The sequence below is a fragment of the Capricornis sumatraensis genome, chromosome 14 (assembly GCF_032405125.1).
Source record: "Capricornis sumatraensis isolate serow.1 chromosome 14, serow.2, whole genome shotgun sequence".
NCBI classification, from domain to species: Eukaryota; Metazoa; Chordata; class Mammalia; order Artiodactyla; family Bovidae; genus Capricornis; species Capricornis sumatraensis.
This window is the reverse complement of record NC_091082.1, coordinates 68,746,043-68,768,167: the sequence shown is the minus strand read 5'-3', so window position 1 is coordinate 68,768,167 and position 22,125 is coordinate 68,746,043. Positions and strand designations below refer to the sequence as shown.

At 38.6% G+C, this 22,125-nt stretch overlaps 1 protein-coding gene across 2 annotated transcripts in view; it reads left to right on the top strand.

Annotated features, from left to right (window-relative positions):
- Positions 1–22,125, top strand: part of ACBD6 (acyl-CoA binding domain containing 6) — a 201,041-nt gene that overhangs the window by 158,926 nt on the left and 19,990 nt on the right. Inside the window, exons 7-8 of one of the 2 annotated variants that reach the window (XM_068986421.1) lie at positions 9,891–9,921; positions 17,139–17,197. In XM_068986421.1, coding sequence (XP_068842522.1) covers positions 9,891–9,921; positions 17,139–17,164 — 57 coding nt within the window. In that variant the 3' untranslated portion in view covers positions 17,165–17,197. The remainder of the gene's footprint in view (positions 1–9,890; positions 9,922–17,138; positions 17,198–22,125) is intronic. The other variant, XM_068986419.1, reaches the window with a different exon arrangement.

Genomic DNA, 22,125 nt, shown 5'->3' with positions numbered 1-22,125 from the left:
AGGCTTCAACAGTACATGAACCATCAACTTCCAGATGCTCAAGCTGGATTAGAAAAGGCAGAGGAACCAGAGATCAAATTGCCAACATCCACTGGCTCATTGAAAAAGCAAGAGAGTTCCAGAAAAACCTCTACTTCTGCTTTATTGACTATGCCAAAACCTTCGACTGTGTGGATCACAACAAACTGGAAAATTCTTCAAGAGATGGGAATACCAGACCACCTGATCTGCCTCTTGAGCAACCTGTATGCAGCTCAGGAAGCAACAGTTAGAACTGGACATGGAACAACAGACTGGTTCCAAATAGGAAAAGGAGTACGTCAAGGCTATATATTGTCACCCTGCTTATTTAACTTATATGTAGAGTACATCATGAGAAACTCCCAGGTGGCACAGTGGTAAAGAACCTGCCTGCTGATGCAGGAAATGCAAGAGATGCAGGTTTGACCCCTGGGTTGGAAAGAGCCCCTTGAGTAGGAAGTGGCAGCCCACACCAGTGTTCTAGCCTGAAAAATTCTAGGGACAGAGGATGCTGGCAGGCTACAGTCCATGGGGTCTCAAAGAGTTGGACATGACTGAACACAGAACACTACCAAAGTACCCATGACATTTTTCACAGAACTAAAACAAATAATCCTAAAATTCATATGGAACCATGAAAGACCCAGCATTGCCAAAGCAATCATGAAGAAAACAAAGCAGGAGGCATAACCTTCAGACAACACTACAAAGCTAGAGTAATCAAAGCAGCATGGTTATTGACACAAAAACAACCATGGATCAATGGAACAGAAAAGAGAGCCCAGAATTAAACCCACACACCTATAGTCAATTGATCTTCAACAAAGGAGGTGAGAGTATACAATGGGGCAAAGTCTCTTCAGCAAATGGTATTGGGAAAGCTGGACAGCATATGTAAATCAATGAGGTTAGAACATACTCTCACACCATACACAAAAATAAACTCAAAATGGCTTGAAGACTTAAACATAAGACATGACACCATAAAATGCCTTTAAGAGATCATAGGCAAAACATTTTGATATAAATTGTACTAATGTTTTCTTAGGTCAGTCCCTAAGGCAATAGTAGAGAAGGAAATGGCAACCCACTCCAGTATTCTTGCGTGGAGAATCCTGTGGACAGAGGAGCCTGGTGGACTGCTGTCCATAGGGTTGCACAGAGTTGGACATGACTGAAGTGACTTAGCATGCATACATGCATTGGAGAAGGAAATGGCAACCCACTCCAGTATTCTTGCCTGGAGAATCCCAGGGACAGAGGAGCCTGGTGGGCTGTCGTCTGTGGGGTTGCACAGAGTCAGACACGACTGAAGTGACTTAGTAGCAGCAGCAGCAAGGCAATAGAAATAAAAATAAACAAATGGGACCTAATCAAACCTACAAACTTTAGCATAGAAAAGGAAGTCATAAACAAAAAGATAGCGTACAGAATGGAAGGAAATACTTGCAAATGATGTGACCCACAAGGGTTTCACTTCCGAAATGAAACAGCTCCTACAACTCAACAACAAAAAGCAAACAATCCAATTGAAAAATAGGCAGAAGACCTTAACAAACATTTCTCCAAAGAATAAATACAAATGGCCAACAGGCACATGAAAAGATTGCTAATTATTAGAGAAATGCAAATCAGTACTACAAAGAAGTACCACCTCACACCATTCAGAATGGCCATCATTAAGAAATCTACAAATAACAAATGCTGGAGAGGGTGTCAAGAAAAAGGAACTCTCCTACCATTGATGGGAATGTAGGTTGGTGCGGTCACTGTGGAAAACAGTATAGAAGTTCCTCAGAAAACTAAAAACAGAATTACCATATGATCCAGCAATCCTATTCCTGGGCATATATCTAGACAAAACTATAATTGAGGACAATACATGCACCCCTATGTTCACAGCAGAACTATTCACAATAGCCAAGACGTAGAACAACTTAAATGTCCATCGACAGAGGAATGGACAAAGAAGATGTGGTACATACATACAGTGGAATATTACTCAGCCGTAAAAGCAAAACAGTGCCATCTGCAGCAACATGGAGGCGACTAAAGATTGTCATGCTAAGTGAAATCAGTCAGAAGGAGAAAGACAAACACTGTATGACGTCATTTCAACGTGGAATCTAAAATGTGACACAGACAAACCTATCTATGAAGCAGAAACAGACTCACAGAGAAAAGACTTGTGGCTGCCGATGGGGAAGGAAAGGGACAGACTCAGAGTTTGAGGTTAGTAGGTGCACACCGTTATATTTAGAATGGATAAACAACAGGTCTTACTGTATAGCACAGGGAACTATATCCAGTCTCCTGGGATCAACCATAATGGAAAAGAATATAAAACAAGAATGCATATGTATGTAAAACTGAATCACTTTGGTGTGCAGCAGAAATTAACATTGTAAATCAGCTATACTTCAATAAATAAATAAATACAATTTTAAATAAACACATATTTCTTACATTTGACAGGGTGCCCCATCTCGGGAGAGAAGAAAATCTAGTCCTTAAAGGAATTAATTATTAATAAAATGAAAATAATGATCAAAAATTATAAAGAATCAGTGTAGAATACATGTGGGGAAAGAAAGAAATCTGTGTAAATTCAAGAGAGACCAACTTGTCCTCTGCATACAGGAGGAAAAAGCATCTGGAAGTCAAACTGAAAGAGTAATTTTTCACTGAGTTAACTGAACTGAGTTCATGATTGTTTGGGCCCTTATAGAATAATTATATCTGGCATTTATGCTCCACAATGTAGGAAACATGGTAGAGTGTACCAAAAAGTAAAGTTGTCCTCCAAAGGCCAAAACAAACACAGCTAAGAAAAAAAGTAGTAAGCCTTAAGTTTTTAATAAGCCCAAAGCTTTAAAAAGAAAGTGGTAAGTTTAAACCAACACCTGACGGTCCTGGAAGCAAGGATCGGACAGTCCCAGTATCTATGAGGTAGAAATCTCTCAAAAAACGGCAGCCACCATCAGGGAAAAGTAGACATTAAAAATCTACCCTCCAACCAAGAGCTGACATGAATTTTTCTTAGCCTGCACTCCAAGCCCAGGAGGGGAGGTGGGATGAGGAATAGGTTTGCCCTTTTTAAATTTACACTAAGTAGTTGTTTAAAAATCTCCAAGCTAAGAACTCAACGTAGGGATCTCAGACTGATAATATTTCCATGGTGTCTGTCAGAAACAAAGCAAAATCGTTCTAGAGGGACAGAATCTCAATTCAGGGAACAAAGCACAGAATTTTTCACAGATAAAACCCCACTTAAAATGAGTTCACAGTCCAAAATTATAAAGCACACAGGTAGTAATCAACAGTACATGAATCTCAGGCAGCACAAGTATCTCATGTACCACCACCTGCCCCCTCTCCCTGAGCTCAAATAAAAGAAACACAGGGACTATACATCTGCTTAAAATGCTCAAATATATCAAAGACATGAGATATATTAAAACATGAGAAAAGAACAGAACGCTATAAGGTTGGAGGACAGATTTCAAGAAGAGTGAAGTGCATTTACAGGTGTGAATGTCCAGATAGGTATTCTTACTGGGAATCGGAGGTCACAAAGTTGCAAGGAAAATGACCAAGGCTTGGGTCATAAGTAACCTTGTGCTCTGTATTACTCAGGACTCCGTTTGCAAGCGACAGGATCACTTTTGCCTAGAGGGTATTTTGTTGTTGGCTCACCTAACCAAGAAGGACAAGGACAGGGTTGGAATAAGAATTAGAGACTCTCATTCTTTCTGGATCTCTCACTACTACTCTTTTCTTTGTGAATACTCCATTCTCACCTACCACACACCAGTTTTCTCCAAAAAGTGGAAAACAATGCCACTTGTAGTTTTTGATCCATATCTTTTACTTTTTACTTTCTTTTTTAAAAAGTTGTGCTAAGATATACATGACATGATTGCTGGGAGAAATATCAGTAACCTCAGATATGCAGATGACACCACCCTTATGGCAGAAAGTGAAGAAGAACTAAAGAGCCTCCTGATGAACATGAGAGAGTGAAAAAGTTGGCTTAAAGCTCAACATTCAGAAAACTAAGATCATGGCATCTGGTCCCATCACTTCATGGGAAATAGATAGGGAAACAATGGAAACAGTGACAGACTTTATTTTGGGGGGGGCTTCAAAATCACTGCAGATGGTGATTGCAGCCATGAAATTAAAAGACGCTTACTCCTTAGAAGGAAAGTTATGACCAACCTAGATAGCATATTAAAAAGCAGAGACATTACTTTGTCAACAAAGGTCAGTCTAGTCAAGGCTCTGGTTTTTCCAGTAGTCATGTATGGATGTGAGAGTTGGACTATAAAGAAAGCTGAGCGCCAAAGAATTAATGCTTTTGAACTGTGGTGTTGGAGAAGACTCTTGAGAGTCCCTTGGACTGCAAGGAGATCCAACCAGTCCATCCTAAAGGATATCAGTCCTGAGTGTTCATTGAAACGACTGATGTTGAAGCTGAAACTCCAATCCTTTGGCCACCTGATGCGAAGAGCTGACTCACTTGAAAAGATCCTGATGCTAGGAAAGATTGAAGGCAGGAGGAGAAGGGGACAACAGAGGGTGAGATGCTTGGATGGCATCACTGACGCAATGGACATGAGTTTGAGTAAACTCCGGGAGTTGGTGATGAACAGGGAGGCCTGGCGTGCTGTGGTTCATGGGGTCACAAAGAGTCAGACACGACTGAATTGAACTGATACATGACACAATTAATTAAACATTTTTAAGTGTGAAGTCAGTGGTATGACGGAGAAGGCACTGGTGACCCACTCCAGTGTTCTTGCCTGGAGAATCCCATGGACAGGGGAGCCTGGTGGGCTGCCGTCTGTGAGGTCGCACAGAGTCGGACACGACTGACGCAGAGCAGAAGTAGTATTAAGAACATTCACGTTGTTGTGCACCTGTCACTACTATCCATCTGCAGAATGTTTTCATCATCTCGTACTGGAACTGTACCCCCGAGACAGTAACTCCTCATTCCTCTCTCTCTGCAGCCCCTGGTAACCACTGTTCTATTTCTGTCTCTCTGAATTTGACTACTCCCAAATAGTTCATACAACTGGAATAATACAATATTTATCTTTTCGTATCTGTCTTTATTCACTACACCACTTTCTTTTGACCAGGAAGAAAAATGCTTTCTCTGTACACATGCTTCTATCTCCTTGCTCTAATTTGAAAATCCTTTTTTTTAAATATAACTTTATTTATTTTAATTGGAGGCTAATTACAATATTGTATTGGTTTTGCCATACATTGACATGGATCCTATTTTGAAAATCCTAAGAGAAGACTCTAATTGGTTTGGCTTGAGTGACATGCTTACTTCTAGACCAAGAGGTTGATGGGTGCTATGATGTGCTCAGCTCAGGGGGTTGCATGACCACCCTAGAATCTTCCCCAATTCTCTGTGTGCACATACCTTCTCAAAGAGCCCTTCCTTGTTCTTTTGATCTAAAATAGCATCTCACATCATCTAGACACTGTATTATGCTTTTTGGAGCACTTATAACTGTCTATTACAGAAAAGATTTATTTGCTTTTTACTTCGCCTACCACTAGAATGTAAGAGTTATAACATGAGGGACCTTCTCTCTCTTGCTCACCTCTGTGCTCCCAGTACCTGGAACACTGCCTGGACCATAGTAGGAGCTCAATAAACATTTTAAATTAATTCATTAGTTGGAGATTGAAGTGGAGTTATAGATTTAGTACTCATTGGTAAAAGTGATTAAAAGAAATTAATTATGCTTCTACCTCTCGTGAAGATAAGCAATTACAAATTGAATGAAATTGAACTCTGCATATATATTTATATGAACATAGTAATTAAACAAGGAATTTATGCACAAATAGCAGGAAAGTTATACTTTCTAAAAACGGATAATTGTAGAAAATATAACCTTGCATGATGGATGCATAGGTTAGAGTCCTGAGGTTGCAATAGATTAAACCCTCTCTGAAATTGTTTTCTGTTGCCAAGCATTTAAACTATAAATGTGAATGTATAAACCCATCAGGTGTGTGTGCACATAAATGTGAATATATAAACCCATCAGGTGTGTGTACACATACACAAACACACACACATACATTTTTACTGGTTAACTTTGGAAACTAGCAAAGCAGATACAAGTTTAAAGCCATAGTGGGCAATGCAGTTCATTCAAAATTGCCCTTGACTGTAGCCAGGTAAATCCAGATACTCAGGAACACAACTTCACAGTGTCATTGCCAACCCTCATTATCATCTCTTGGATCTTGTTTACTGTGGCTGCCTCAGTTCTCTTCCCCTACCTGTCATTAATCTCAAGGGCAGGGCAAGGCAAAGAGGAACTAGGAGCAAAGTAGGGACTGAACTGAAAAATACAAGAAACAAGTAGGCAGAAATAATCTCTTCTTTTTCTGACTTCTTGGTGCTGCTGTCTATCTTTTACAGCCCTTAGAGTTTAGTATTATCCTTATGATATATAATGAGCATCCCAAACGTAAGCAGCACTGCACCTCAGCTGAATCTACGCTACTCACAAGGTTCCTCAAAATTACATCTTTCATATCTCCTCCAACCTATCCACCCACATGTTACCACCAAATCCAGTGAGAACTCCAATTCCTGGTAAGAAAACCGTTTAATCAAACTGCACTGCTTCAAAGTTGTCTTCTACCCATCAGCTGTTACCCCTGCTGAACTTCTCTATGTGTTAAAGAATTACTTTTTTCTAACTACCTATCTGAACCAGAAAATAAGCTCTCTGTGGTAGCTTTTTGCCTTTCTTCTTAGATTAAATAGATTCACACCCAAAACCTTCTGGGAACCAACCCCCATATTCAGTCTTTAGGAAATAGGAAAGGTAGATATGGTTTGTCTAAGAGTAGTTGATTTAAATCATAATACCACTCTGTCTCATTTACAATAATGGTTAATCATTTATTCTTAAATACCAGGGGCTCAAGAATGGCCATGCACATACTAAATGCATATCAAATTAATCTAAATTCTACTTTTCACCTATCCATCACCCTGATTATGTGTTGCTCATGTAATGTGATCATCTGCCCTCAGCTTAAGAACTAGCATTCCTCAGATGGAAAGATATACCATGTTCTTGGATTGGAAGAATCAATATAGTCAAAATTATTATACTACTCAAGGCAATGTACAGATTCAACACAATCTGTAGCAAATTATCAATGGCATTTTTCACAAAATTTTTAGAACAAAAAATTTTTAATTTGCATGGAAACATAAAAGGCACCAAATAGCCAAAGCAATTCTGAGAAAGGAAGATGGAACTGGAGGAATAAGGATCCCTCACTTTATACTACAAAGCTACAGTCATCAAAACAGTATAGTATTGGCACAAAAACAGAAATGTAGATCAATGGAACAGGATACAAAGTTCAGAAGTAAACCCACACACCTATGGTCAGTCTGTGACAAAGGAGGCAAGACTGTACAATGGCAAAAACACAGTCTCTTCAATAAATGATGCTGGGGAAACTGGAAAGCTACATGTAAAACAATTAAATTAGAATATTCGCTAACACCATACACAAAAATACACTCAAAATGGATTAAAGACCTAAATATAAGACTGGATACTATAAAACTCTTAGAAGAAAACATAGGAAGAACACTCTTTGACATAAATCACAGCAATACCTTTATGGGTCCACCTCCCAGAGTAATGAAAATAAAAAGCAAAAATAAACAAATGGGACCTAATTAAACTCAAAAGCATCTGCACAGCAAAGGAAACCATAAAGAAAACAAAAAGACAACCCATAGGATTTGAGAAAATATTTGCAAATGAAGCAACTTACAAGGGATTAATCTCCAAAATATACAAGCAGTTCATGCAACTCAGTATCAAAAACAAAACCAAAAACAACCAATCAAAAAATGAGCAAATGATCTAAATAGACATTTCTCTAAGAAAGACATATGGATGGCCAAAAACACATGAAGAAATACTGAACATTGCTAATTATTAGAGAAAATCAAAACTAAAGCGGTATCACCTCATACAGGTCAGAATATGCATGTGCTCAGTTATGTCCAACTCTGTGACTCTATGGATTGTAACCCACCAGGCTCGTCTATTCATAGGATTCTCCAGGCAGGAATACTGGAGCGAGTTGCCTTTTCCTCCTCCAAGGGATCTTCCTGACCAGGGATTGAACCTGTGTCTCCTGCGTCTCCTGAATTGGCAGGCTAATTCTTTACCACTGAGCCACCTGGGAGGCCCACCAGTCAGAATGGCCATCATCAAAAAATCTACAAATAATAAATCCTGGGGAGGATGCATAGGAAAAGAGAACATTCCTACACTGTTGGTGAGAATGTAAGTTGATACAACTATTTGGAGAACGGAGCTTCCTAGGTGGCCCTGGTGGGAAAGAGTCTGCCTGCCAGTGCAGGAAACACAAGAGACATGGGTTCAATCCCTGGGTCAAGAAGATCCCTTGGAGTAGGAAGTGGTGGACAGAGGAGCCTGGCAGGCTACAACCATGGTGCCCCTAAGTCAGACACAACTGAGCACACAATATAGAGAAAAGCATGGAGGTTCCTTTCAGTACTAAAAAGGGAGCGACCATATGATCTAGCAATTCCACTCCTGACTATATATCCAGAGAAAACCACAATTCAAAAAGATACATGCACCCCAATGTTCATTGCAGCACTACTCACAATAGCTAAGACATGGAAGCAAATTAAATGTCTATTGACAGAGGAATGGATAAAGAAGATGTGGTATATATGTACAGTGGAATATTGCTGAGACATAAAAAAGAATGAAATAATGCCAATGCAGCAGCATGGATGAGCCTAGACATTATCATACTAAATGAAGTCACACAGAGACAAAAATCATATGATATCACTTATATGTAGAATCTAGAAAACTTATACAAATGAATTTACTTATAAAACAGAACAGACTCAGACTTTGAAAACAAACTTAATGGTTACCAAAGAGGAGAGATTGGAGGAGGGATCAATTAGGAGTTTGGGGATTAACATATACATCCTACTATATATAAAACAGATAACCAGCAAGGACCTATTGTATGTACAGAGAACTGCTCAATGTTCTATAATAACCTGTGGGAAAAGAACCTGAAAAATAGATATATGTATAACTGAGTCACTTTGCTATACAGCTGAAACTAACATTGTAAATCAGCTACTCCAATGTAAAATAAAAATTGAGTTAAAAAAAATAGCATCATGAAAAAGTACTCATCGATAATTAGTTTATATAGTTAAAATATTTTGATTTTAAAGAAATAATTTAACAGTTGGATTTTCCTGAGTATATGTAGGAATTTTTGACTTAACGACTTGTAGAGACTTTGTGTGCCTTGAAATCACATTTCTGTATAATATTTGCTATGATTAGGAAACTGTGTTATAAGCCTGGAATCTGCATCTTTGAAAATGGGTTACAAAGCTACTAATTCTTACTGTAAATCATAGATTTCTTAGATAGATTTTGGGAATGTACTTAAAAAAAAACATTATAATACTGGCCATGATAAATGGCCATTTTTCTGTCACTAATTGGGTAATCAAACTGTCACATTTTAAAGGATTCCCTTTGGTTTAATATCTGCAGATCTAGTCATCCTGTCACTCTGTGGCTGCTGCAGTGCACAAGTTACCATTCAACCTTCTCCTTTTCTCCAAGATGGACAGTTTGGTCAGAGGTTACTATGAGGGTCAAAGAACTGGCTTCTTTTCCTGTAGCTGATAAACCTATGGGACTTTGGTATATCAGATATTTGCTATAGCTTATATATTTTCATACTTTTGCAATAACTTAGATTCTTTGTTTCTTTCGTAGGACAATGAAGGTCAAACAGCTCTACATTATGGTAAGATGTTTTTAAATTATTACTAATTATATTTGACTTTATTTGCTTATCTCAGCTTTGTCCAACACTACATAGCGCTTGGAAAAATGCCAGCCACTAGGTAGAGCCTGGTGGGCTGCCGTCTATGGGGTCGCACAGAATCGGACACGACTGAAGCGACTTAGCAGCAGCAAAGCTACAATAACTTTATGTTTAAAAAATAGATTAGTAACCCCTAAAGTTGATCATATGTTAAAATTCTTATGGACACACTCATAATGAATTGAGCATTTCTACACAGTCAACAGAAATGAAGGTTCCTCCAATCCCCTTTTGAAACTTCATTATTTCATTCCTGTTATTATCAATGACAACTAAGATTCTAACCATTGTTACTTAGGAGCTAGAATCTCTCCTGTAAGAAATACTTTCTTGATGTGAAGAAAAATAGATTTGATTTTTTAAATTTATTTCTTCTATTAACTGATTATTTAAGTGAAAATTACTTAACGAGGCTAATCTGTAAAATAGAGGATAATCTGTAAAATGGAAGTAATATGGCTCTTAAGGAGCTCCTGGTAAGAGGTAAGAGATAATAAAGTACTTTGGAAACTGTGAAGTACTAGAAAAAATATTGCTACTTTTATTGTATTTGGATATGAACATGGTTGAATAAGGGCTTCCCAGGTGGGTCAGTGGGTAAAGAATCCTCCTGCAATGCAGGAAATGTGGGTTTGATCCCTGGGTCAGGAAGATCCTCTAGAGGAGGGCATGGGAATCCACTCCAGTATTCTTGCCTGGAAAATCTTATGGACAGAGAAGCCTGGTGGGCTGCAGTCCATAGGGTCGCAAAGAGTTAGATGCGACTGAAGTGACTGAGCGTGCACATGCATACACACACACAGTTGAATAAAAGACAGCCATCAATATTTAAACTAGTATATATCAAGAACATCAATAAGAAACAATCAAATGGAAAAAATAGACCCCCAAAACAGATAGCTCACAAATGAAAAAGAGCCAGATAAGCAATAAACAAGATGCTCGCCCTCACCAATAACTTCCAAGAACTATGAATAGTCTGAGATCATACACTACTTGAACTCCTACCAGTTAGCCTGATGCAGTTTTATGGATGCTGGCAAAAGACACAAAACTCATGGATCAGAGACAAAAGACTACTGTTCACAGCACAGCAAGCAGCATGAGCTTCATGTTTGTGTCATTTCCCCTTGAGTCCCATGGGAGCTACAAAGAGCAGCCCCAGCGGATCTTAGACACAGTGTCATGGCTTAGAAATCCTAAGCTTAGGGAACTCCAGCCTTTTATAATAAGCTGCCAGCAGACCTGCCCAAACTTTGCCCTGGAGAACACATGTCTTTATCATACTGGACAATAAACAAACCTGCCTTCTATTCTAGAAGGAAGCAGTACCTCCGTTGACAAAGGTCATTCCACAATATTAACATCTTTTGAAAGACAGTCTAGCACAAAAGCTATCTTTACCTCTGGTCACATGGTGTACAGAAACATGAGAATCCCTTGGAGAAATGTCTCCCAACAATAATTAGGGGATGCAGATTAAAACATTCAGATATAACTTCACACAGATTGGCAACATGTAAATATGTGCACCAGGGCTTCCCCGGTGGCTCAGCAGTAAAGAACCCACCTGCAATGCAGGAGCCACAGGAGATGCAGGTTCGATCCCTGGGTCAGGAAGGACATCCCTGGAGGAGGGCATGGCAACCCACTCCAGTATTCTTGCCTGGAGAATCCCATGGACAGAGGAGCCTGATGGGCTACAGTCCAAGGGGTCGCAAAGAGTTGGACACGACTGAAGCGACTTAGCATACACATAGCATGCATGCAACATGTGCAAAGAATAGAACTGGGATGTGGAGGAACAAAAACTCTCATATACTGCTATTGGGAATGTCCAACCATTGCATCACTTTGGAGGTGAATTTAGCAAAAATCTAGTGAAGTTGAAGGTATGGGTACACATAACCTACAACCTGACAATTTCACTTCTAGTATATTCCCTGGAAATACTCCCCAACATGTGTATAATGAAACATAATTAAGAACATGTACTGCAGCATTACTTATAATAGCCAAAAACCTATTTTATTAGCCTGTATATTCTTTTGTTTCTGTACTTAAAATAGATAGGTTGCATATATATATATACACACACACACATATATGCATACATGTACATTTTGTTACCAAATACCTTTGGAAGGTGTGCCCCATCACAGTATACAAGAAATCTCAAGGCTCCTTTCTATAAACAGCCCTCTGAAGTAGTTATTGTTTTCTGCAATTTATAATTGAGGAAATCAAAACTCAAAGAAGTTAGTAAACTTACCTAACAGAGCCAGAAATTCAAACCCATTATCTCTAAATTTACCAGGAAAGGAGAGAAAAACAAATGCCTTCCCCTCCCACTTTCCACAGTGCTCACATCTCTCACTCTGCAAACATGTTCATATAAGTCTGTCATATATCTCCTCTAACATCACCAAACACTGGCTACGCTGAACTCTGATTTTCAGTCTCGGAAAAAACTTTTCTCAGCTTCCTTCTTACCTGTTTGAACCAGGCATTAAATCAAGCACTCCAACAGTGATTGTGAGGTCTTCACCAAAAAATTCGGGGCTGCGCCTTATTCCTGACGTCGGACTTCAAGAAGCAAACTGACTTTTGTTTCAAAATATGTGCCATGAGGTCCAGAGTGTACCGCTCTGCTTAAAAAGACAACTCTGCCAATGCAACCTCCTTTGAAAAGGAGGAAGTTCCACACACTAAAATTAAGTTCTTTAAAAAGTGTATTGCATAAGCAGTGTAAGTGGATTCGTGGGACTTCATTGGAACTGTTATGAACATGCTTGAGGCTCATCAGCTTTCAGTGAGTCATTCAAGGGCTGCGTTAGGGCCTGGGGACCATGGTGACTCACAACTCAAAGTGCAGGTGTGAAGGGACCACTCAGCTTCCTAGTGAAGCAAAACAGAACTGCTTAGAAAGCAAGATCTGCTTATTAGGAGCAGAAGGAAGGAAACACTTCATCTAAGAAGAAAAAGATACTGTGTTAATTTTATCAGAGATTGATCGTATTGTTAAATGCTCACAGTGTTAGTGTTAGTCTCTCAATCGTGTCTGACTCTTTGCAACCCAATGGACTGTACCCTGCCAGGCTCCTCTGTCCATGGGATTCTCCAGGCAAGAATACTGGAATGGATTGCCATTCCCTTCTCCAGAGGATCTTCCTGACCCAGGGATTGAACCCAGCTCTTCTGCATTGCAGGCAGATTCTTTACCATCTGAGCTACAGGGAAGTCCCATTAAATGCTCTGTTAATCCTCAGCTGGAAACAAAACTGTCCTTGGAACAATATCCTAGTCCTTCTAAACTCCTCATATGTGGAAAATATGTTTTACTTTCTCTCTTCTTAAACAAGTTTCATTGGATCAAAAAGTTAAAGTGAGAGATTGAATCAGATGCAGGGAGCTCAAATCCGATGGTCTGTGACTACCTAGAGGGGTGGGATGGGGTAGGAGGGAGGCTCAGGAGGGAGGGGACATACATATACCTATAGCTGATTCATGTTGAAATAGGGCAGAAACCAACACAATATTGTAAAACAGTTGTAGTCTAATTTAAAATAATTAGCAAAAATCTTAAAAAAAAAAGAAGTACCCTTAATACATACACAATTTAGGAAATGTGTGGCATGTCTAAAAAGAAAGCAAATTATTAGTTCTTATTTCCATCCCTTCAATCCTTCTTTCATTCAGTAGACATTTTTTAGTACCTTCTCTGTGGCACGTGTTGTGTTTTCCTTTCATTTCTCCATCCAGAAACTGTAGAAACAGTTACACCAGACTAAATATGCCCTTGAGAATGTAGATGAGTCATTCTGTCATCCGTAGTTAACCATTAGGGGTAAATGCCTTTACCGACGTGGGAATGTGTCCATTTAATTTGATATGTGTAAACTTCATTTCTGAATAGTAACAGGGTAGACATTATTCGAAGGTCTTTCTGACTGGCTTCAAAATAAGCTATATTTTCTTTTCGTTCTGATGCGAAAAAATTCTCTAAGATACATTGTTAAGTGAAAGGAGTAAAGTGAAGAACAGTATATATATACTCTGCTGCCATGAATATATCTGTACATATTTGCTAGTAAATGAAAGATACACAAAAGTGAACGTTGATTGCCTAAGGGAGGAAGTGTGGAGCTTGAATACAAGCACAGAATAAAAGTTTTTTCCTATAAACCCTTTAATGACTTCTGTATTTGGAACCATGTACATATATTACCTATTTGAAAATTAAATTTAAATGATTTAAAATCTAAATATTATATAGGCTCTATTAGTATTGTAAATACCACTTAACTTCTTAATTGTAATTGATTCATTCAGATATTGGAGAAGGCAATGGCAATGCACTCCGGTGCTCTTGCCTGGAAAATCCCATGGACGGAGGAGCCTGGTAGGCTGCTGGGGTCGCTAAGAGTCGGACACAACTGAGCGTCTTCACTTTCATTTTTCACTTTCATGCATTGGAGAAGGAAATGGCAACCCACTCCAGTGTTCTTGCCTGGAGAATCCCAGGGACGGGGGAGCCTCATGGGCTGCCGTCTATGGGGTCGCACAAAGTCAGATACGACTGAAGCGACTTAGCAGCAGCAGCAGCATTCAGGTATTTAATGAACATCAACTATTTGCTGGATAAATATACCAAACATGTTTTTTAAGCTAACAGATGTCGCCGGACATTGGGTGTCCTTCACCTCCCACCCTAAATAAATAAGGACCTGGTAACCATAGTGTTAGTGTGTGAGTCAGCACTGTATCTAATCTGGGGGCTTGGATTTCAGTGCCAGCAAACCCTGGAAATGATGCTTCATGAGGAATGGGAAGTTGGAACTGAGACCCTGCACATAAACCAAGACCCTCTAAGGACTGCATCCCCAGTAGGAAAAAAAAAATTATCTTAGAAAAAATTGACCTGCTAGTGTAAGGAAGGACAACAAGGTTATCTGCCATAGACCAGAATGTGGGTGAAAAAAAAAGCCCCATCTCAAGCAAGTTTGGGGTTTAAATTTATATTGTCTCAGAAATTCTCATGTTGAGAAATTAACATAGTAAGTTTTAGCACTCAGCTGGTTACCCCTAAAGGGCCTGGCAGAAGCAAATGCTAAACTTCTCTCCCTTAACTAATACAGCACAAAATTCCTACAGAAAGAAGTTCTGCTAAAAATGAGCTCGCAGTTCAAACTTACACAATACACTTGAGTGAATGTCAGCAGACACAGTAAACCACAGGATTAGACTTTAAGGAATTTAAGTAAAACTGGATAGAAATTATCAGAAAAAAAAATTTGTGTAAAATCAAGGATTCACAAACACAAGAACAAGACACTCCAAAAAAGAACAAGGGAATTTCAAAGAGAATGAAGTAGAATTTCAATAAATGAAAAGTTATAGAAATCTTACGATATGAATAGGTTAAAGTGCAGAATTTGCACAAATTAAAAAAAAAAACAAAACTGTGGTGAACTGAAAGGTAGTTCTAAAAGGCACTGCAGAAAGATAACGAAATGGAATTGCAAAAGAAACACTGAGTGTAAAATGATGAACCTCATAAAAATACTGAGTGCAGGATGCCAGACACAAAAGAAGTATGTACTGTATGCTTCCATTTATATGAAGACCAAAAATAGGAAGAACTCATCTCCATCATTAGCACACAGGCTATTGGTCACCTTGGGGAACTGGGTAGGTAGCATTTGAAAGGGTTGAACAAGGTGAGAGTGCTTCTGAGATTCTAATAATGATCTGATTCTTGATCTGTGTGCCAGTTAGTTACATGGATAAATTCATCATAAGAAAGTTTTTTATTTTGGTACTCTTTTGTATGTATTTTATACTCAAATAAAATTTACACACACACACACACACAAATTCAGACCTTCATAGATAAGATGGTGGTGTTACTGTTTTCATACATATAATCTCTTAATGTTTCCAACAGATGCCTTAGCTAGGCCCTGTTTTCCTATATTTACAGATAAAAACCTGAAGTCCAGAGAGGTGAAGTGACCTTGACAGGGTAACATGTTGTAGGTGGCAAAGCCAAAATACCTGTCCAGGTCTTCTAATTCTACTTCCAGTCTTTTCATAACTCCATAAATAATTACAGTCCTAGTATCCTGTTAAAGCACACATAATTTTTTGGAAGATAATCTTTTATAGAAATAAATGAAAATCTTTATCATTGGTCACCCTGATCAGTGGGTCAGGCTGTTTTTCAAGACTCTACTTGTGAATAAACACACATATATATGTTCATTTATATGCCTTTATATTCCTATTTCTGTTCATTAAGAGTCACTAGATAATCATAAAAATTATTTATCCTTGAATTAGGAATCCTGCCCAAGATTAATCTAGTCAAATGATCCCTTTCTCTCATATTATTGTAGAAATAACAAGACTAATACCATATATGTTATAATCAAGATAATTAAACACTCAAATAGTATTAGAGGTTTTGGCATTACAAATATATAAAACTAAAATATTCTGACAACTCAGAAATATTTCATGAAATTAATACTTTAAAGGTGCAATTTAATTTTTAATTTAGATTTTCTTACTAGGTCACTAGACTTTTGCCCAATTTTAAGACTGTCAAAACAGAGTTGCTTGTAATAATAATGTTGATACTTACAATTTATTAAGCACCTACTATATGCCAGGGAATCTGCTGGGCATATTTTATCCATTTAGTCACTTAATATTATTGAATTTTTTATTTAATAGACATTCAATAGCTATTTGTTGATTTTATTTTACGACCCTTAACCTGTTCTTAGAACTTTCATAACACTCAAAAGTATGGTTAAATCCAGTGATTGCACACAATGTTGGGGATGTCTTGGGGGCTTAGCTATTATTTTTTATGAATTACAGTTTGGCTTGACAGCTGTCCTTGTGTTGACAGCTCTTCTGATTATAGCAGTTGTCAAACTCCATCCTTAAGCAGGTTGTAAATCCTGCCTTCTTCCGATTAAAACTGGGTCAGAGCCAATGGCAGGTTAACTAGAGGCCAGTGTTCTGCTACTGTATGTCCTTACTGGTTTGCTCAAAATGCATTTTGCATAGTGGCATACTAAACCTTCATTTGCCTCTGTTTTATTTTGGTGTTTTTGAACTTTCAGGTATCAGTCCTCCTGTTATTTTGTGATTAAACATGGTCTTTGCTGAAGAGTGTATTAGTGTAAGTGTGGGCTTCCTTGTAAATGGCCTGTTAGTCCTCTCCTCCTCCCCCTCCACTGGGAATACTAACATCATTGCATCTGTGTCTCCCAGGGGAAATCAAGGCTTTTCCTTGCACGTGCAGTCATGTGATTTCAGAGTGGGCAGGCTTTGTATCCTCATGAGCCCTCGATCTTCCACGTAAAGCACCATCTGTTCTGTTCCTTGCACGCTGTTACAGGGCAGTGGGAGGAGGCATTAGAGTGAAAATAAATAAAATAAAAAAAAAGAAAGAAATTCATCATCAAAACCCTGAGGATTAATGGAGTCAGAAGGCTCACTGCTCTGAATGAAAATTCATCTTCACCTGTGCCAGTGTCAGGGCTGCCTCCATGGCACTTGACAAATAGAGGTTCCCAGGGCACCATAAATCCAGCAACTATTCTAATCCCCATAGGCTGGCTCAGGCCTTTCCGAGATGAGCTTACGACTGGTTTTGTATTTTGCAGCACATTGTAGGCACTAGTATCCCCTCATTAATTTGGTAAAACGTTAGCACCCCTTCCTTCTCATCTCGCTCTCATCTTCTTTGTCTTTGTCCATTTTGAGAGGGTGAGCAGCTCACATGTTTCTGAAAGACGACTCGGCCTTGTGAATTGTGCTTCACTGAAGATGCCAAAGGCAGAGAAGTCAATTAACTAATGAATTTTGAGCAAATACTAATCTCCAATACTGTGTTAGATGAAGAGGAGAATATAGAAAAGTATATAATCAAGTAGCTCACCATCTAACTGGGAGCACAGAGCATATAATTTCAAATACTGTTGGGCACCTCTACATGCAGGGGGTTGTGTGCTAAATGTAAACATTATTGATGCCTATCCAAGAGGTACTACAAGTGCCTTCCTCATTCCAGGGTAAGATTCACTTGTGTGTTTTCTTCTCGTCCTTTAAATCAATCTTTCTCCTTTTGTCCTTTATTTTTTTCTTCCTACTGCAACTTCCTGACCGCTTATGCTTTTGTACCAGTCTTTGCATAAACCCCAGGAATTTGTTAACAAAACTCCTTTCCTTGTGGGTAACATATCCCTTACTCTGAAGTTACTGTTTTGTAACCCTTAAATTCCAAATTTAAATCTCACTTCATAGGTACAGTTGAGCTAAAATTTCATTTATATATGTTGGGTTAGAGGATTGTTATACAGACCAGTTAAGCCTTTTCTCAGGTAGTTAGCTGTAGTTCTCTGTATGTAAAACAGTTTTAAGCTCCATTTCTGGGTTGGTATTTATAACTTGTGTCATACTGCTGGAAAAGTAACATCGTCATACAGGTTGTATGAAATTAATGCCCCTTTGCCTGACATAGCCAGCTTAGTGTCTTCAGCCATAGTCCACATCTACTGAGCCTTGATCTTTATGCTTAGCAGTCTCAAGTGTTGGGTTAGATTTGAGCTCAAGTGTGATCTGACAGACCGTGGTAGTTATTACCCTGTATTACAGATTTATACACTAGGAAATTTATTCCTCTGATACTGCTTTAAAAGTTCCAATTTTAAAACCTAACCAAGTATTTCTCACAATGAGTTGAGAGTGATAGCTGCAGCAAAAAGGTTAAATGATTATTCCTTAAAATATAAATGTCATGTAGCTAGTTCTGTGCAGGATAAATATCCTCTTTCACAGCTCCCTGATATTAGGCAATGTGTCTTTAACTTTGTTTTATTTTCTAAGAGACTGTCTTCCATTGGAACCTAACTTGGTATATTCAGTGTTTCATGGTAAAACCTTTCAAAAATGTAAAATTTGAAAATGTTCACTTGGGGAGATACTTTTAAACCTTCAAAGGAATATTATAATCCTGAACAATTTATTGATAAAGATATTCTGTCTCTGCCTTCCTCCCTGTCTGAGGCATATCCCCAAAGATGATCTCAACCCATTAACACCTGTCCCAGGATTAGAATAGGCAGGTTGGCCTTTCTGTACCTTTTTCTCCTGCGCCTCCCAGGTTGCACAGTGGTAAAAAAATCCGCCTGCCAATGGTTCAGTAGCTGGGTCAGGAAATGGCATCCTGCTCTAGTATCCTTGCCTGGAAAATGCCATGGACAGAAGAGCCTGGCAGGCTACAATCCATAGGGTTGCAAAGTTGGACATGACGTAGTACACACACACACACCTTTTTCTCCTACTCTCTATTCATTTATTCAAATATTAATTTAACATTTGTAATTCTAGTAGTCATCGAAGAATTCCCACTAAAGGCAGAGAGATAGGGTTCCCAAGTGGTCTGACTTTAGCTTAGAAAAATTTCTATCTTCCATTTCTGTTCCCTTGGAACCTCCCCCGAGTCTGTGCCATTATGGATTAGAGTTTGGTACCTAAGTTTTCAGGATGGATAATACCAAGAATCACCAAAGCTCTCCCAGACTTATCACAGCCTTGTTTCAGCTATTGGCTCTGTGCCCACTTCACGGCTTATAACCAAGGAGCCCTGTGCTAGAAGCACCCACCAGGGGAGAGAAGACAATCAAGGGAGCCATGCAGATTTCTTTATCTTTATCTGAGTACCAACAAAGTGCAAAGGAAGAAATGTTCCTAGTAAGTAATTTAAAACCAAACTCCCAGAAAGTTCTGCTTCCACTTACGATAGAGAAAATAGCAACAGAATATTGTTTCCACACTAACAAAAAGAAAATGCTAAATAATCTGCAAAGCTGTACTTTTTAAAAAAGCCATCAGATAGCAGAAGTTGCATGTCAGCAAAGTAAGCCAGATTCCAAAGAATGACAAGCCCCTGTAAGACACACCAACTGTTTTGCTTTTGATAGAACAACTGAGGAAGAGGCAGCCACCATAAATGCGGATAAGAAGAAAACAGCTAAATTTAAATTCTAAAAATGAGCTGGTATGACATTTTAGCATCAGACCCAAGAACATGTTTCACTCATGTACTCTTTCATTAACTGGGTGCTGTTAGACAAATTGAGAACAGAGAGCTCCCTCCTCAGTGGTACACAGGAATGAAAGACTGCCACTTCCCTATTATTTCATACGAAGAAAAACCCTTAAGCCACTGGGGGACGAGCAGAAAGCTTTTCTGTTCTCTCCTCCTCGCCTGGGGCTAGGGAGATATCCACTGCCTTTGGAGGAGGAGTGCAAGTTAAGCCTGTCTGCCCCTGGGAAGGACAGGAACCCCTGAGCTCAAGACCCTGCACTGACACAAAGGAGAGGTCTCTTGCCCCTTGAGGGCAGGACAGGAAGTTCCCACTCAGGACATATTTCCTCTCACACAAGGCAGGGTTTGGCTGACATTTGGGGGAGCTGGGAGGATGCAGGAATGTTGAGAAATTTCCACCTCAGAGTAACCCAAAAGCATGAAGAGCTTTGTCCCACTCTCACCATGAGCCTCACTCTGAGAAATAAGCAGTAGCAGTCTTATTGATAGGGAAGGAGGAAGAATACAGATGGTAGATATGCAGCTGACTAGATATTTCAGACTACTGAAAGCTGAGGGTGGAGTGAAAATACTGAAAATACCTTCTGGCACCCAACTCTTTACAACTAAGCATAAGGTAGCAACAGCCCACAGCTGGAGGAATTTAAAGCCTTTGATGCACTAAAGTTATCCATAGCAACAGCAAAATCAAACCCAGTTCAATGGCTGACTCAACACTCATACTAATGGCATGACGAAAGAAAAAGTATGCCCATTTCTGGTTGTAAATATTATTTACTTCAGCCTCCACTGTCCTCCTGCATACAATTTCTGCATTCAAAAATTGTGAAGCATAAAAAAAGCAAGGGAAAAACCACCATTGTCATGCAATAAATGAGTGATTGATAGAACAAGTAAATAAAAATTCAGCCAAGGATATGAAAGACCTGAACCATAGTATCAACCAACTTGACCTAATTGACATCTATAGAATGTTAACACCTAATATACATTTTTTAATATAAATATGGAATATTTACTAAGATAGACCATACTCTAGGCCATAAAACAAACCTTTAAAAAATATAAAAGAAATCATTCATACAAAGTTTGCTCTGTGACCACCATGGAATTAAATTAGAAATCAACAGACACATATCTGGAAAATCCCTAATTGTGAGAAACTTAAACACACTTGTAAATAATTCATAGGTCAAAGAGGAAATTCCAAGAGAATTAAGAAAATATTTTTAACTGAATGAAATAAAAACACCCTATCAAAAGTTGTGAGATGCAGCTAAAGCAGTGCTTAGAGGGAAATTGAATGCATTTATTTAAGAAAAAGAAAGGTTTCAAATGAGTGATCTAAGATTCCACCTTAAAATTTTTTTTTTAAAAAAAGCAAATTAAGCCCAAAGTACATATAGTAATAAAATAAAGATCAAAGCAGAAATCACTGAAATAGAAAAATCAATGAAACCATTGAAAACCTTTGAAAAGGTCAATAATACTGATTGACCTCTAGCCGGACCAGTTTAGAAAAGGAAAAACAAATTACCAATTTCAGAAATGAAAGAGAGTCGTCAACACAGATCCTGCAGATATTATGAAGCAAATAAAGGAACACTATTTGCAATTTTTACCAATAAATTAGATAACTTAAGAGTAAATGGACAAATTTCCAAAAGACACAAACAAAATTCTCTCAAAAAGAAACTGAGAACCTAGATAGCTCTGTATCTATTGAAGAGATTGAATCTGCCACTGAAAACTTTACCACAGCAAAATCCCCAGGCCCTGATTGCTTCACTGTGAATTCTACTAAATATTTAAGGAAGAAATAATAACAATTCTACACACAAACTCTTCCAGAAAATGGGGAGGGAACCCTGCCCAGTGAATTCTATGAGGCCAACATTACCCTAATACCGAAACCAGAAAAAGACCCTACAGGAAAGGAAAACTATGATATGTCTCACGAGTAGGATGCAAAAATCTTTTATTAAAGTGTTAGC